At 38.7% G+C, this 18,533-nt stretch overlaps 2 protein-coding genes across 2 annotated transcripts in view; both read left to right on the top strand.

Moving 5' to 3' along the window:
* Positions 1–18,533, top strand: part of LOC110062958 (uncharacterized) — a 53,829-nt gene that overhangs the window by 21,741 nt on the left and 13,555 nt on the right. The window contains exons 25-37 of the mRNA XM_089273011.1: positions 99–379; positions 1,030–1,138; positions 1,730–1,879; positions 3,861–4,025; positions 4,527–4,670; positions 5,035–5,269; positions 5,368–5,513; positions 6,086–6,325; positions 7,180–7,448; positions 7,895–8,003; positions 8,334–8,681; positions 9,271–9,300; positions 9,588–9,705. Of these exons, the coding sequence (XP_089129137.1) occupies positions 99–379; positions 1,030–1,138; positions 1,730–1,879; positions 3,861–4,025; positions 4,527–4,670; positions 5,035–5,269; positions 5,368–5,513; positions 6,086–6,325; positions 7,180–7,448; positions 7,895–8,003; positions 8,334–8,681; positions 9,271–9,300; positions 9,588–9,705 (2,344 nt within the window). The remainder of the gene's footprint in view (positions 1–98; positions 380–1,029; positions 1,139–1,729; positions 1,880–3,860; positions 4,026–4,526; positions 4,671–5,034; positions 5,270–5,367; positions 5,514–6,085; positions 6,326–7,179; positions 7,449–7,894; positions 8,004–8,333; positions 8,682–9,270; positions 9,301–9,587; positions 9,706–18,533) is intronic.
* LOC110062959 (neuropeptide Y receptor type 1-like) lies at positions 15,003–18,411 on the top strand. The gene has a single exon (XM_020769904.2). It carries the CDS (start codon positions 15,401–15,403, stop codon positions 16,535–16,537), a length of 1,137 nt encoding a protein of 378 aa, XP_020625563.2. The 5' UTR covers positions 15,003–15,400; the 3' UTR covers positions 16,538–18,411.

The raw sequence follows: 18,533 nt of genomic DNA on the forward strand, positions 1-18,533 counted from the left end.
ATGACCAAATAAACATCATCCTTCATTAACATGCGATGTGATTGATAAGGAGGCCGTTTCTGAATTGTAAGGCTGACGATTATCATGTACTTTTACAGGACATCCTCTTTACTTTAAAACGGAAAACGCATACCCAATCAGCAAAACGTTGACGACCAAACTCCTTCAGCGAGAACATGGATGGCAGTGTTTAAGATTCTGGTATTTAACTGGCGAAGAAGAAAGATCGCATTTTAACGACGAGTTTGTTGAACTGAAGGTCTCGATTCATCATCCTGAAAACAATAGTGACGTCATAACCCTGTGGTCCACGGCTTATAGATCAAACCGCTGGGTGTATGTACAGCTTCCTCTCATCCAAAACTTCACTTCTTTTAAGGTGAGGAAATGATGGCACAGGATAAAAACGATGTCTTATAACACAAGCCATATAACTCATATCCAAAATTCTATCTTTAAGTCTTGATTCATTTCAATGCTTTGAAAAAGTCAGAGGCTGTTTAATATGCAAGAAGGGATTGAGGCTATGTTGATGTGTCATCTTATCATATAAATGGCAAGCACCGAATATTATAACTAACGTTAAGCCGTGAAATAGTTTTCCAAGTCTGTCGTCTGAGCCAAGTGACGCAGGCTTGAAAGCGTCAGTTAACGATCAAGAACCTGCTACGTAGCTGCTTAAAAGCAAGCCTGGTGCTTTGTAAGAGTTTTCACTATCGACCAGGTGAGATCGCGCTAGGAGACTGGGCACAAGATCTTCTATACAGCCAAGCCTGGGATGAAGAATTAAACGACAACTTCTTCATCGGTTGTCTTAGCAGCTGTTTCGTCATGCAGTGAACTTTGACCTGGATTAACCTATCTCGGCTAGGCTGGTACTACTCGAAGAGGAGCGTCAGCTGGGCAAAAACACGCTCTATCGGGAAGAACGCATGCAACATTAACAAACAGACCAATCCCACGGGCTAGATAAGTCAACTACTAAACCTCTGGCTGTTTTGCCACAGTTCCCTTTGTTGTTATCTGCAGGTCTTGTTTGAAGGAACTTTACAGTCTCCCGAACGAATTTTGCTAGGACTGGATGACATATCTTTTTCCAAAGAAACCTGCAGCGTCATTCCAAACGACGGTCTAAAAGGTAAATTGCTAAAATCAACGATAAGGCATTTCACTTTCTCTTTAATTAGTTTGGGAATACCTCTGTCAGTCCTTCTTTCGCTTTCTTTCCTTGTCTACATTTATCAATTAGTGACAGGTTTTTTTTTTTTTTTTTTTTAAATCTAAGTTCTTATGTTACAAGTTAATTAAGTTTCCAGTATTCTACACCATCCCATTACACTTTTTGTACTATCGTTGCGTTCAAATTGCCCGAGAATTTCTTCTTTGTTAGCAATGTATTCGGCAGGTGACCCAAACATAAGTTTACGTTAAAGCGAGTTACTAGGGTCGTTTAGAGTGGTAAAGGTAAGTGTGATCAGTTTCTTACAAAAATGATATCTCACTGGTTTCAACAGGAATATTGTAATCACGATTTTATTATACTGGCTTTGCTGTTACTAATGCAATTTCCTAATATTGAAGATTTTAAGATTGCCAGTTTTGAGGATACCAAATTTTGAAAATAATATTACAAAAGAGACCTACGAATCATATAGCGAAGCTTTTGTTGTTGTCAACACTTAGTTCTGAGAAAGCCCGAGTTCTTCCTTTTTGTTTTTTCGTAATTCAGACACATGCACTTGGCTGACGAACTATCACACTTGTTGTAAGTTTCCCTTTCACTATCTGAGGGCAGAGTACTACTCATGTACAAGTCACGATAGCGACAGCTACTGGTGTAGAGATGGCGACTCTCGTTCCGATTATGGTGTCTGCCAGGGTAAGATGCAGTTTAAGACACCTGTATGTTCTATTCTAACAGAAAATGTTTAAAACATCAGGGGAAGGGAGACTACAAAGAGACGAGTTTAAGCTTTAAATAGAACCCGATGTAATTCATCGTCTATCTCATGTAAATAAGCTGTTGCAAGTTCTACTCTTTTATGTTTTCTGTGGGAGGAGCAGTAGTGCTCAGTTACTTAAGGTGTAGTGCAAGCAAGGGAGTCATAGTATATCTCTCGTTCCTGGCGTCCAATGCGCGGTGGAAAGCGGAGTTAAGCACCAAAATAACAACAACCGGTCTCAGAGAAATAGTTTAATCAGGATTTAATCAGGATTTAATTAGGAGGCAGCGTGGCCGAGTGGTTAGGGCGCCGGAATTGAAATCCGGAGGTCGCGGTTTCAAGTCCCGCTCTGACCACTTAGCTGGAGTTGTTTCTCGGTAGACCCTAGTTCAACTCCTCGGCCATGCTTGTAAATAGCCAACTGGTCTGCCTCCCGTCGGTTGGGATTTTTAAGCCTATTACGTTTAGTTGATATATTTGTTTCCTTCATTTAAAGTGGCATGCCTGTGAACTAGCTAGGTGTAGCCAAGCGCATTGACCACTATAAACAACAACAACAATCTTTTTTGCGCGCTCATCGTTTCTAAACATTTAATAACACGAGTCAAATTACGATAAAGATGAATGAATACCTCTGCGGTAGCAAATGCACGGGCACTTTGCTCTTAGTAGCCAAAGTTTTTTTCGAGTTATGTTAGTTACGAGCTAGGGTATGAATTACAAGACCCGTTCACGTTTTACCCAGTCAGGGAGCTCAGAGAATGACAGGAAGCAAAGCTTGAGTCACATGTAACCTATAATGTTAAGGCTTTATGGAACATGCGTAGTGTTGTTTTATTGCTTACGAATATAAAATGGTGTTTGGGCACAAATCATTAGCCATTTTGGTCAACACGGAAATTACGTTAAAACCACCGTTCGAGTCTAGGAAACGATTTTAAGATTCACTTTTCAAAAACCAGTCACTGAAAAATCGAGGATCAGGGAACGTTTTTGTCGATGATCCCGATTAGAGTGACTTGGGCATACACGAACCGTTGCTGCTCATGTCACGTGCCTTTCCCCGACGTTTAACGTCTCCGCTGATAGCGGAGCTCTGGCAGCCCGAAGGGCCACCAAGCGGAGCCCCATACTCATAGAAACCCGTGAATCGCTTTTCTCATGGTAAAAATGGCTAGTGGTATTCCTCGTGGGCGCGTACGCACGACGACGACGTCGCACAACATGGCGGCCATACTCCAGCTAATAGGACATGGGCAGGACATGCGGCCTTGGTTTACAGCGTACATCTTTGATATTGGACATCCATTTTATGGTCAATTGATACCTGGCAAAACAAGGTATCCGCAGACCAGTATCACATGACCATAATGCGGACTCAAGTTTAAACTCAACGAGGTCACGTGTTTTTGAAGTTAACCGCTGACCAGGTACCGGCTTTTCGAACGGATCGCAGGCACAAGCCAGGTTAACTTATTGTAATCAAGGCCGGGCTGTTCGAAATGCTGACCCAGGATTAGAAGTTATCCAAAGTATAAATTTTTCTTGAACAAAAATGATTTTCATCTGCTTATGTTTTGCGTAGTTTGAGATCATTCAAACTCTGAAGGCCAAACAATATAAGTAGAAAACCTCACCGCCAAGTTACAAAAACTCTCAAATCAAAATTCTCACTTATCCTGAGTTAGCTTAATCAGGCCCTGAACAAGCCGGCCCAGGAGCTCCGCCTTTAGGCTTGGCTAGATCTGTCTATTAACTATATATCGTAAAGTAGTACATAATGAAAACAAAGGACATAATGAAAGCAAAATGAAACTTATGTTAAAATTGTTGAACGCTACGAGAATCTGGGATTTCTTTAACGATTTACTCCAAGTGCATTGGACGTTAAACGTGCTATTTTCTTTTTTGTGACAGATATTTGCCTGTGGAAAACAGAAAGTGGACAATGCTGTGCTTTTCCCTTCTCTTATGGTAACGACACCCACTCATCTTGCATCACGACACCAGACAGGCCAAAACCATGGTGCTCTTTAAACTGGGTTTACGACTTAGAATACGTGGAATGGGGCTACTGCAAAGGTGATAGCTTAAGTTTGCTATTCGTTCCTAACTGAGTTGCTGAGTCTAGTGAACACCAACAGATATACGTGCAACCTTAAGGCCTTATGGCTGACTATGCCACCGTTTTGTCCATCAGAGAGTTGTTTGATGGGAACTGCCGTAAAATGGTGTTCCTTTATTAACACTAACTTAGCCAGTTTGTTATTTTTCCTTCGCTATGTCTTAAAATACCATAACCGAGATACTATGCGTTTCGTGATCTGTTTCTCAGTCTGACCTCTAACATATGAGAGGCAGAGATAGCAAAGATTCGTCTCGTGGCCGCTTTTTTTCTTACTACATTCTTACCAATCTGTGTAGCTAAAACTGAACAGCCAACGGACAAATGGATTCTATTTTAGTATCGGATAATAGCTGATCGATCCTACCTGCAATTTAAATGATTCATTTCAAAGTCTTTTAAAAATATATTTTTAACGTTGTTGCACGTGTGTTTTTAAACTTATATTTAAATAATAGATTATTGTGGACTTGATCGAGAGCTGTGTAAGTGGGAAGTTGAAGATGGTGACACTACCTGGCAAATCGTCAGTCAGGAGCAAGCCAAGAACTTGAAAAAACAATTCACATCAGTGTCGACTGCCAAAGATGAGTCATTTCAGGGTGAGTCCACTAAGCGAATTAATGAAAATGGAGCCCATTGGAATGGGATAATCCATTTTATCGGGAAAGAAAATCAAATACCAATGTGACACATGACAATAATTTGCTAAAAATCGGTATATCGTAAATTGCCAGTCTGGCGATTCACTTCGAAAGCAAAACATACGCCAACGAAAAGTACAAAAAGGAAGACGCGTCTGAAAAAAAGGAAAGAAATGTACACCTCAAATTTAGATTATCTCTTGATTTGTTAAAAAGGACAGCTCTTGGGCTCCACAGTGACAGAAATCTCTCCATACTTGTTATATTATTTCCCACGTATTCTTTATAATCATTAATATGCTTTACTCCATATGATTTACAGAAAAAAGTGATTTTCAAGTTATCCTGCCACAATCTATATTTGGAAACATCACAGTGCATGAAGTTGCCATAGAAAATGACCTGAAAGCCGTCACTGCTTGCGCTTGGGTTCAAACAAATGTATCCACGGTAGAGATAAAATACATGACGAAATCGGAGAGTTGTAGAGAGACCACTGCCCTTGGAATACGTTTTTTTAACAATAGTATCACAATTACCGTTCTTGGAAACGATTGGTGAGTATTTTACTCCAGTTACTTAGTTTAAATTGTTGTATACGTTGTATAAAGTAGTTCGTCGGCATTTGATATATTTCATGTCTTTATTTATTCAGGGTAGTTCCATCCTTTGTGGCTGATGAAGAATGGCATAATGTGTGTATGACCTGGCTTTCACTTGGCGGGTACCTGAAAGTTTTCGTTAATGGTCTGAAACGGATCAGCAGTTATGAGGCTGCTATTGATAGCCTTGTGATTCTAGGTATCAAAGATAAGTAAATTAACATTATTCCTCAATCAGAGTTGCTCATTTGATTAGATCGTTAACCAGCATTTCATCAAGTTTGTCCAAGAATTATTCACCACTCATGTTGATGCCAGGATAGATAACGTCTGGCAGAAGAATGCAGATCTAGGAGAGCTGTTATGTTAAAGCGCCCTCCCCTCTCTCACGACCGTGGGATACATTTTACTTTTAATATTAGAATGTCCATTAATTTTCCTTGATTAAGAAAAAAAACCTGCGTTTCTTCGTATTAATACTTTGATAAGGAGGTGGTGTAGAGGGTTCTGTCAGCCATTCAACGGAGCGTAATACTAACAGACGTAATCAGACAGAAACGATGGTTTTATATGCTGCTTTAGGATTTTCTACCAGGATATTATGCAAAGGATGACGTTACGATAAACATTTTATTCGCATGCTTACGACAAAATTGAGACCGTTAATGCTAGCTTTTAATTTATACGTATTCTTTAACTGAAAGAGTAGCTTTTCCTATGAAAAGAGACCTCTAGAAAGTCGACTCTTTTTATAATTGTTATCCACTTAAGGGGGTGGTCGCCTTATTATCAGCTGCCCGGATGTAAGCAATTCATCACAAGAAGCAGGTGTGGGTCGTGTCAGTGGTGTCAACATCTGGAAAAATGTGATTGAAGAAGACGAGATCTATAGGATGTCCTTGGGCTGCAAGAGGAGAGACGGAGATCTACAGTCGTGGGGAACCATGCTTGGTGGACTTCAAGGGAATGCTTATGTTTATTATGACACCTCATCCTGCCGAGATCGGACTGGTTTGTAATAACACAAGTCTTTTTATCGATCACATAACTCTTTTGTCGCTCGTGTGTGAGGCCTCTTATAGCCCGCTGCCACATCTAAGTAGTTCCAAACAATAGGTTGGCATTATAAGTAATATATCAAACACGGGTGACAGTGTTTCATCGGGATATCCAAAAACCGAGAAGAGAGTTGAAAATACGACGCGCAGCGGAGTATTTTTGACGAAATTCGAGGTGTTTGGAAAGCCGATGAAACACTGTCACCCGTGTTTGATATGTTCTCGATCGAAACAAAAACTAAGGAGTAAACGGAGAAGTAAAATCGTCAAAATCTGTGCTAATTAAGACTGGGTATCTAAACCTCCTTCACTGTTGTGATTTTCTTTGTTTTAACTTGATGAATCATTAATGAGTTTGATAAGCTGCCGTCAAAGTTTGAATATAAGTCCACAAAGGTTCAACGTTTTTAAAAGAAGAGGAGATTTCAGTATACAAATATATACAATAGCTCTACTGGAGTAATTGCCCTTTTCAGTGCAGCTATGTATTGTAAATACATTCGATGTAATTTTGTGATCGTTATGTTTAAGTATTTTTACAGATGACGTGGCGAGCTAAATTGTGGTATAGAAGTCGATGCGTAAGCAATGTTGTATAACGGAGCCCAATTTGTGGCCAAACCCTGCCCATTTTCACAAGGGGGGAGTGCTATGGTCCAATAGCTATTCTCAATCTTGGAAAACGTTTCTTATCGTCATTAGCTGTTGTTACTCAGCGCTATCAAACAGGGTTTGATTGTGATAAGGTAAAAAGTTGTATGTGTATATTCAAGGGTCAAATTTCTGGATTTCACACTTTTTTCACAGGTAATCGTCTAGCTACCTTCTCCTTATCTAGCAAAGGTGGATCAAACCTTGCCCGTGTACGAAGCCCATGGTATAATCGATCAGCCGATGGTTACAGTAAATGCTTGAAGTTCCGTTACATGTTGCTTGGTGCAGGCAATAATTATCTACGACTCTACCAAATAGATGATATATTTTCAAGAGAAAGACCTATCTGGCAAGACGAGTCAAATGGCGATAACTCTTGGCGTTACGGACAAGTATCGGTATCTGGAGTGACGCAACATCAGGTGAAAAGAGCTCTTTGGATTTTACAATGGGTCTTGAGCAACATACGGTCACATGATCTTAAAGACCCACCATGCATGCCACATGGAAAGCTACTCTCTGAGATATCCAAACCATTAAGTAGTCAGGCTTTACTGGTTAGAATCGCTGCTTGATGGGACTGTCACATTCTTTTGCAATCCATGATGGCGGGTTTTGTTCCATGCGTGTGCAAATGGTTCATTTTCAAAAAGTCTCAAGAATTGGGCAATCGGTAATGAATACTTATTTTATTCATCCAACTCATTCGATTGCTCATGTTTATGCAAAGCGTCAGACTTCTCTTTAAGTGGATCACAGTTCTGGTCAGTATGAGAAACAACCCCAGCTCCATCGGGACTTTTTTAGCCTTAAAATTTTAGATTTTATTCATGATATTATATAATTTACTTTATTATTATTGTTTCAGCTGATATTTGAAGGAAACCTAGAACAACGAAAAGGATTTATTGCTATAGCAGCACCTTACTTCACCAATGGTTACTGCCCCGCAGAGCCCGAAAAAGCAGCCAAGAAAGGTAAAAATTCCAGTATTATGTTAAAAAGCGAAGATAAAACTAACCAGTAAGCTGTAAGTTCTATGTCTCTATCTCCACCCATTTACAAGAACAATTGTGAGAACTCTAACAATTACACCAGAGTCGGCAGAGAATATTCGCAGTCAGGCCATTGAAGGAACTCCTTTGGTACAGCTAACCTTAAAACACTTCTTGAAGGCATTGTTTTAAAACCGACTAAGCAAGTAATTTGACCGTACAAGTAGCTATCTCAACTTTGCAAATATTAGAACCGATACTTCTTGAATGAGTTTATTGTTGGATTGAACCGGATGTGTTCCTTTCTTTAAGGCTGCAGTGAGCACCTCACTGGTAAACGTGGTCTCATCATGTCGCCTTACTACCCCGGATATTATACAACTAACAGTTGGTGTGAATGGCGTATAACCGCTCCTTTTGGTCATGTGATCAGATTTCAATTCGTTTATTTTAACCTGGAACGAGGGGACACGCGATGCTTAAATGACTATATTGAGGTGTTTGATGAGAATTCCGCAGATTCTACCTCCCTTGGCAGATTTTGTGGTCATTATTACCCAGAGATGTTGGAATCTTCATCAAATAACATGCTAATCGTGTTTAAATCTGATAGCAAGGTAGTGCGCACGGGATTCAAAGCGGAGTATTACACAAGAAAAGGTACATCAGAGTTTTGCGCTACACGCTTCATTTATGTAAAACGTGAAGTGCTCCATAGCTTCGACTTGTAACAGGTCAAAATACGTGTGCCAAAATTGCAACATGGCACTGAAGCTTACAGGACAAAATTGCAAATGTACGGGGTTTTCTTTACCTCTTAACAACCACGAGAAACTTAGAAAATAGGTCAGAAATAAGAATGTACTTCGTTCTGTCAAAATTGAGGTCAGCGAAACTGGCCAAAAACCCCGAAAAAGGTTCAATTTTACATCAACAAGAAGGAGATCATACAATTGCGCAAACTGTGGAGTTACGTTAACAAAACCTAGCACTGCTTTAGTCGAATCGTAAACCCACTGCAAAGCTTATCAAAAGCCAATATGAATCAGACAAGTTTTTGCTAGATAACGAAACTAAGCAGGCCCCTGTTCGAAATAATAGGGGAATCATTCGAAGCCCTTTGTTGCCATACCGTGACAAGAAAGCATATGAATCATTATGTACTTTTTATGCAACTTACAACGTTTTAGTTTGTATTGTCAATGGTGAAGAAAGAGTTTCGTTCATAACTTTTCTTTTTGGCTTTCAGAAGAGGTAGATCAATGCAAGATGAAACCAGGTAATACTGAAATATATATATTATCAATTAAACATGTGCAGGGGGTTGATAAACCGACCATCCTAGGTATTCATACGGGAATGGTTCAATGGCCAGACCTGGTTGAATGCCTATACAGAAAGCAGCCTCTTGTGAACAAGAATCTTCTCTAGAATCGTTCTTCGACAGGAGCCTATGAAATATAGCCCAAGAATGGATTAAAAAAAAAAAAAAAAGAAAAAACAGGGGAAAGGCACATGCAAAAATTAAAATGTTATATTTCCGCGTATATATTTTCCTTTGCGCAGATTGTCCAGTTGGTTCTAGATGTTACACTGTAAAAGGAATGCCACAGCGATATGTGTTGGAAGCGGCAGAGTCCATTGCGAGTATACCATGGAATATATCAAGTCTGACATCAGCGCTGTAAGTCTGGCTGTCTGATAAGTTTAATAGTTTTTTAGTCTATAAGTCTCAAAGATAAAACTTTCATTAATTTTTCAAGCTTGATTAACATTTGGTAATTTGAGATTGGGGTAATCCCACACTGTAGCTACGTGTTTGTAGTTGTAGTATTGACAGTCGAACTCTAATTTCACTACACCAGTTTTTGCGTCACGAGATGGTAAATCTGTAAGAGCAAATCTTTCGACTGTTACTATTTATTTTAAGTCGAGGTTGATGGCCAGTCGGTTTCACGTCAGGTTAAGTCTAAGTTTGAGCCTAAAAGGCCGTCTGTCAGGCGCTTATCTGCGGGTTCCGTAGTATGGTAGCCACTCCCACCTGACTTGACGAGAGCCTACCCCACGGTCACCCCACAGTATTTAATCATGTTACTCTTAGCCAAAATTTTCAATCGCAAAAACTCATAACGTCTCTGTACAGTTACATTATTATCATTATTATCGAGTGCCCCTATGGCATCGAGGTTTGTGTACGTTTTCAGTGCATCATAATACTAGTAGTGTGATTTGATACTTAACCCTGTAATTGTAAATAAATTTGCATAAAAGAATGTGTACAAACCCTGTATTTCGGTTTATACATAGTCCATGGCCAATACAAATGGATTATGGATGCGTATAATGCGTATAATATGGCATCGAGGTTTGTGTGCGTTTTCAGTGCATCATAATACTAGTAGTGTGATTTGATACTTAACCCTGTAATTGTAAATAAAAACTAACGGTTTGGAGAAGATATGAAAAATAGTTTTTGAATTTTGCATAAAAGAATGTGTACAAACCCTGTATTTCGGTTTATACATAGTCCATGGCCAATACAAATGGATTATGGATGCGTATAATGCAATAAAATTGTCAGAGCTAAGTCTGAATTTGCCTTCGAACCCATATTAAATTAATTTACTGCGTTAAAGGAACCACGTAGAAAGAAGAGAAAGATAATTTCCGTCGCATTCTGGGACGCATATTTTACAACATTTACCCCAAGAAGAGCTTTTTACTTTCAAGGCAGAAATTTCTGAGCTGGCTGGAAACGCAAAGAACATTGTACCATGGAAGCCGATAATAATATTAAACATGAAGCAGGAGCCATAATCGGGGACGGAGACCGTAAGTCTCGGGATTCGCGCGCACCTATGATATGGGACAATTTTTCTATTTTTAGAACAAATTGCGCCATCCTGACGTCATATATCCGCGCGGATTCACGCACATGTCAGGGGCTCTCGCGTGGATGTTGTCACGTTGCGTGATCAAATGGTGACAGTTGAGAGATTCTCTTGCGTATTTTTCACAGCGATGGCAGGGAATAAGGCAGGGAATACGAACCAGGGCGCTTATATGTAGTTTTATGCTCTGAGCTAACGGAAAAGGTGGGTTTTTCAGGGTCGAAAACAAGACTTCAATCTCGCGCTGGGAATGAATAATAAGATCTGCTCACGCTAGTTGTAAGCTTACACGTATGCTTAAGAATATAGCAAGAAAACTCTCTACTCTGGTATCGAGTTAAATTGTGAGTTTCTCAGACAATGTTTAATCATAACCAAAACCTGTTTTGATGGTTTCTTATTGTCTCTGCTTGTTTGGTGAGTTTGCAAAGGTTTTTGAAAGGAAAGTCTGACGCGTAGAATTAGCTCATTTGCATCGTGCAGCTCGTGCACTTTCAAGTCCGAGTCGGTGTTTTCAATTGTCAACAAATCTTGACGTTATCTTTTGTGCTGAGATACTGCAACAAATTTCACGAATGCAAAAAAGGCTACGAACATCATGTGTGTTTCTTCAACATAACCATAGTGAAGTTTTACACTGCGAAAATGAAAATAGACAAGGAGTTTTAATAACCCCAATCAACAAAATCGAAATCGTTATTCCAAGTTGATTAAAGAAAGCGTCATCGTAACTTTGCTGATTGTTTCTGCTTTATTCACATATTTTCAGCTTAGCTTTTAATATGTTCTCAAACATTTATCAATCTTAAACATATTTAAAAACTACAGAGCTTTTGTTTGAGTTCGATGTACGCTTTCACACGAAAGTGCGGCGGAAGTACAATTTGTCATGTTTACTGACTGTACAAAACACGCATCAGCGGGCGCTCTCATTCATCGACAACAGAGAATTTACTGGATTTTTACACAAATAAAACTGAGCAGTATCTACGGACGTAAAGTTATTAAGCCTCGATGAAACATCAAGCGTTGCTTACAATTCAAGCGAAACTCAAACTAGCAATTACTGTGTTTTACTTTTCGGTCGCGATAGACTGACAAATTCCTCGCAAGCGTGTGGCAAGAGGAGCTATGAAACTATGAAGTCCAGAAGCTCTGCTATATCTAAATATATCCAGCTAGTTTTTTGCTGTATAATGGAAAAGCTGTTAATCTTCAACATATGTGAAATTTAAAGTGGAATAATGTACAGCTCATGGAAAAGAAGCATCAGTCGGAACACAACTTGGTCAGCGATATATATAAGCTTACAGCGGAACATACCTAAATTCGACACTGTCTTACTTCACTCAAACTGGATCAGCTTACGACGAAAATACTTAAGCAAAATTCCAACAGACGTAAACGGGTTGAGTTGTGGGGCAAAAACATGAAACATTTCGGGAATTTCGGACGCCATTTCCCCCGCGCGACATCCGCAAAAATCCTCGCAGCATGTACGCGCGTGTGACGCAGGTGATGGCGCAATTTGTTCTAAAAATAGAATTATTGTCCCATATCATGGGGACAACCCCAATACTTGAAATGGCGCGCGCTTACGGTCTCCGTCCCCGATTATGGCTCCTGATATGAAATTAAATCATTACGTTGAAGAAAGAGTTTTTCTTACTGTGGGGGAAAACTTTTTCAGAAACGCCAACAACTTCGTCGCGAAGATAGAACATCAAAATGTGACTGTAATCGCACATATATTTATTTAAAAATTGACAACTAATAAAATTGCTATCTTATCTTGACAAAATAAGTTCTTTTATATTATGCTTTTATTGACTAATTGGTTATTTATAAGTCATTTCCCCGGATGTAATGGGACAAACGCAGCTGAATCAGCCAATAATTATATTATGTTATGTTATTTTTGTTATGATTGCAAAAAGGACTTTCTGTAGTCAATTTATATATGTTATTGAACTAGCGCGAGATCGTTAGAAATATTAGTCGAGTTCCTTTTTTGCACGTTCATGGACACAATATTCTCCAGTACAGACCGAACAAGTTCAATAAAGTATTTATTATAATGGCTCTTTTTAATCTGCTGCTAAATTTATGGGTCTTCGCGATCCTTTCTCGATAAACGCGGGTGCGAAAGATAAGCATGCAGTTATTGAGGTTTCTCATGTCGCTTTTGTGACCATGTTACCGAATTTGTTTTCCAAACATGAAGGTAAAAAGATTTCTACTTACCAAAAACTGTTCGTTTTGTGAACGAATTGAAAAAGCAATTCGGGGAAATTAAGTCATGAGCGGTCCCTTTTAGCGGTCCTTATTGCAAAATTCGGACCCCCCAGGAAACCAATCAGAATTGTCCTTTTCATCGCGGAACAGTTCAGCCATATAATAAATTCAAATATGTTATCAAACCCCTGGATATTTAATCATAATACGCTTAATGGGACTCCCACTTCGTGGTCGACCGACGCCTTCTTAATCACCCGGATGATAATACAGACCTAATTTGACCCAAGTCAGTCTTTTTACCATTATTAATCACTTGAAATGAGTGGGCAGCACTGATATAAGAACCAGCTGGCTGGAGTGGAAACAGGTTTCGTCACGTTACAGGCCGCTCGAACTACTTAATTTCAAAACTTAATGATCATGGGACTGAATTTGGTCGCGACTCACTGAAAGAAATCTTGGTACACAATTATTGAAAGTATCTACGATGCCTTTTTCCATAAACGAGGAAGCTTATGAATCACTAACCAAGCTCACACATAATTCCATTAACCAAAATAATGACGGTGTATTTACTGTCAACTACAAAATCTTTTATTCATTATTGTATTATTTTTTATGACATTTATTTTCTGACCTTACATTTGTATTTCAAATTATGATAACTGTAGGTTTTATGTATTTTTTAGTAATGCCAAATTTCTGCCTGCAAAGTATATCAGCAAAGGAAATCTTTCAGAGGCGTACACGACTTTGTTACGGCCTAAAATGGGACTTCAAAATGTCAGCATAACAACGTGAAATCACACAGATATATGTTAATGTGGAGGAAATTAAAGTAAACATATAATATAACTTCTATATCAACAAGACAAATTGCTAAGACACTTTCCTTTTATTTTATTACTTCAATCCAAACCAGGACAAATTTCTCGAATATGTTTGGCCATGAACGCTTCATGTGTCAGTAATTGGATAGTACACGGTTTTTACTCGCACTGTAATGAGACAGATTCAGTTGAATGGGTTTCTTTTGTCCAGCATCAAAGAAAGGGGAAAATAGGATTAAATTTGTAGTTGTTCTTGTTTACCACAATTTATCCCTCCTATGATATTAATCGCTGACTGAACTTCGTATCGTAAATTCGGCGTGTCCTTGTACTTAAGACATCAGGCTTCCACTTTGCGCTCGTTCGATTTTGCTAATCATTCATGTTATAAAGCAGACGGAATTCGACTTTACTCATTCATTTTAACGTTATAAATTGCTTAAAGCAATATAAGTGTGCCGCATGAACAGCTAAGCTGAGTAGATTGGGAGAAGACATGACAATGAAATAGCATATGGCAGGCCTCATTTTCCCAACGGAAGTGAAGACAACATTAGCTTGACTTTGTATGTGAACTGTTTTAAAAATTCACATAAAGCAATTTGTGATTATGTTATTGACTGGGAATAGTTGAATCTTCATGGAAAATTGACGACCTTCACATGAAATAAGCTTCTGCTTTTAAATATTTGACGGTATCAAGGCATTAACTGTCAATATCACACACACACACACACACACACACACATATTTAAAAGCGACTGCCGCGCAGTTCAAAGTTTCTTAGCCAAATTGAAGGGATTTTAGTTTTTTTTTTTTTCAAATAAAGCAACAAGATGTTATGTGAAGTTCCGTTTTATTTACACAGAAAGTGTAACAGTGAAAAAAAGTAAAAACGTAAAAACAAATAATTATACCTGTACCTGATTGAAGTTTGACTCTTCAAGATTTATGTCAATTGCTAATATTTTTGGCTCTCAATTGTCATTCTTTCATTTTACTTCATTTCAGTGTTTTGGCTCATCTCCTTGGCATTATCTTTCTGTCTTAATACAATTGCCAAGATGAAAACTTGAGAAAATGTTCTCAGCTGTTGAGAAAAAAAAACCACATGCGAAAGGATTTCTTTGTAGCGTCTTAATTGCCTCGGCTCTCTATTTATGCTGTTCATTACACATGCCTGGTTTCTGTCAGAGGCAGGTGGTGTTTAATGAGACACCAAGCATATCCGATGCTAATAGTTTCACAGACTTGGAAGCTTGAAAGGCCATTTATGATAATTATGTTAAGTATAAAGCTGTCGGCTTTTGCATTTTCCTGTTATGTTGTCTGCATCTTCTCACGGAACGTGGTTCAGGACGTCGAACTGCCAAAGGGAGCAATATTTACCAGTGTCCATACGGTAACATAAAACAAAAACATGTTCGACGAAAATGCAACTTTGGTGTCGCTCATCAAGAACTTCTCAGCTACCAAGGTAAACGCTGAAAACAATACTCGTGGCTGTCCTGTAGGCGATTCCACAGTTGAAACGGTCATAAAAACCCTAGCCTATTTCATCATTCTTATTGTTTCGTTAGCTGGAAATATCTATCTTATCGTGGTTATTCACAAGAACAAGCAGCTACGAAAGTCGATCAACTACTTTGTTTTTAACATGGCTGTGTCCGATCTGTTCAACCCGTTGACCATCATGCCTACAACCATTGCTTATATCATTTCAGGCTCTGAAGCTTGGAAGGTTGACGGTCCGCCACTACTGGGAGACATTTTGTGCAAACTTTCCTTCTTTCTTCCCGATGTTTCACTTATTGTTTCCATCGAAAGCCTCTTGTTGATATCAATGGACAGGTTCGTCGCCGTTGTCTTCCCGTTTAAGGCCAAACTCATCACCCCAAAAATTCGCCTCATTTGCATTGGTTGTTCGTGGATAGTCGCCATTGCAGTTCACGCGCCCTATTTCTACATTTTCAAACTGGTAATAAATCCCAACGATAATAAACCACATTGCGTATCGGATTGGGGACCGGCATTTGATAATGAAGAAACCCGCAAGAGATTTCTCACAGCGACTTTCATCATTTTTTTTCTTGTTCCAGTTTGTTTGTTAGCCATCGTGTATGGCTTCATTGCATGGAGACTAAAAGCGCAGAGCAAAGAAACCGAGCAACGGTTGTCTTGTCGCCAACGGCTTCGCGATCAGCAACACAAAAAAATTATCCGAATGTCAGTGGCCATAATTATTGCCTTCGCCGTTTGTACGTTTCCACTGATTGTTTTCACGTTCTCTCTAATTTTCCTGTGGAACTGGAACGCGCCACCCATTTGTGCACTGGGCACTGCGATTCCATTCACGTGTCTCTTTATGCTGCGTTTGTGGAGCGCGGTAAATCCTTGTATCTGTGTTATCTTCAACAAGAATTTCCGTAACGCTTTTAAACAAATATCATTAATTCGCAACAGCCGCAGGACATCAGCGGGGGATGGAAGCCGTCGCATGCAAACTGGAACGACTTCAATTTATCTCAAACGTTTGTCGAAAGCGAGTCCAGTCTGACTCTGATCGATTGACATTCATTTAACTATCAGAGGCATAAGAAAACAATCGCCCCTTGGTCGATCACAATGTCTACCTTTACTACAAGTAGCATTTAAGTGAAATCCCAGTTTTCATCTTTCAAGAAATTTATCGAAATAGTTAATAACTGTGTCGTTTCATGAATTACAAATGAGGAGGAGGAGGAGGCGAGAAAAGAAGCCTGATGGATTTTTAATTTCGGCTGGGCATAAGTGAAAAATTTGAATCTGGCATTGGTCAATATTTTGGGCAAGGGTTTTTTGTTCAATTGTCAAGCCAACAATTCCTGTGCAAATACTACTAACATCTACAGGCATTTTATAACACCATTAAGCTCCCGTATTTAACATATTTTAATCATAGCCTGATAACGCAAAAAGATCATTAGAATTGTGACTTTTGTGAGAAAAAAAAAAGCAGTCCTAGCCAATATTCTTATCTTGAGCTATTCTTAATATGTATTATCATAGATTATTGATATAATCAGCCAAATTATCTGAATAATTATTTTAAATTAAATGGAAATGTACGTAGTCTTTATTCTCGATCAGCTTCTAACACATATACCGTTTACGGAAGGTCAAATTATGGGAACGATCACAATGTCTACCTTTTACTACCAGTAGCATTGAAGTGAAATCCCAGTTTTCATCTTTCAAGAAATTTGTCGAAATAGTTAATAACTGTGGCGTTTCGTGAATTGTAAATAAGGATGAGGAGGAGGCGGGAAAAGAAGCCTGATGGATTTTTAATATCGGCTGGGCATTAGTGAGTAATTTGGATCTGGCATTGGTCAATATTTTGGACAACTTAAGAGTTGTTTGTCCAATTATCAAGCCAATAATTCCTGTGCAAATACTGTTAACATCTTCAGGCATTTTATGACACCATCAACCTCCTGTATTTAACATATTTTAATCATAGTCTGATAAAGCAAAAAGATAGTTAGAATTGTGACTTTTGTGGGAAAAAAGCCGTGTTAGCCAATATTCTTATCTTAAACTATTCTTAATATATATTATCATAGATTAGTGATATAATCAGCCGAATGATCTCAATAATTACTTTAAATCAAATGGAAATGTACGTAGGCGTTATTCTCGATCAGCTTCTAACACATATACCGTTCACGGAAGGTCAAATTATGGAAAATGTCCTTTAAAATGTAAAGGAGCCCAGATTTAGAACAAGGTAACCAAAGACTTGTAAAAATGATAATATCGAATAATGATTTGAAGACGTTTTCTAAAGTTTTTGGTCAAATCCACATGTTTTCGGAGATTACTGAAATCCGCTTTAGCATTAGTACATTGACAAATTGTATCAACCTGCTGCACTTGAGATGGTTTACTGAAATATGGAGATCTTCCGAACAAAAAAAGCAACAAAAACACTCGGTAAAGCTCACTAAAACTTCCTGCCTTTATTGGTTATCTTTGGTACGTCCATTTGTGTAAATAAAGTATAATCAATCAATAAATAATAGTACATGATGAGAAAATGATATTTAGCAAAAATTCCAATGAAGTGTAAACTTGCAACCATTGGATTTGTGGTTCCTTTACAACTTTGGCTATGTTTAGTTTTGTATCTTAATTTTTTTAACAGCAGAACCAAGTCCTCCTGACAATTTTGCATCTTTATTATTGCTTCCTCATGCTGTGTTATGGAAAAACGAGGAAGCCCTGCGGTAAAAAATCTGTCAAAGATATCCAAACTCGGCGGACATTGAATAGGAAGATTAATCTTGACCGTTGACGATGTTAGGGTTGACTGAGTGTTTCGTGTGCTTATTCGAACTGCGTGATCATCCATGCTTTCAGGTTAAATAAAATTAGACCTACACACTAAAAGCATCTTCAGTGGTCTTTTTAGTCACCCGACCGCACCTTTTTTTTGCTTTTTGTTTAGGCAAATTGGCTGATAGGGCTAACACTTAGAAAGCAGGCGTGCTTAGAGATTAAATTATCAGCGC

The sequence above is a fragment of the Orbicella faveolata genome, unplaced genomic scaffold, assembly GCF_042242905.1.
Source record: "Orbicella faveolata isolate gen_17 unplaced genomic scaffold, um_ofav_v1 contig_35, whole genome shotgun sequence".
NCBI lineage: Eukaryota > Metazoa > Cnidaria > Anthozoa > Scleractinia > Merulinidae > Orbicella > Orbicella faveolata.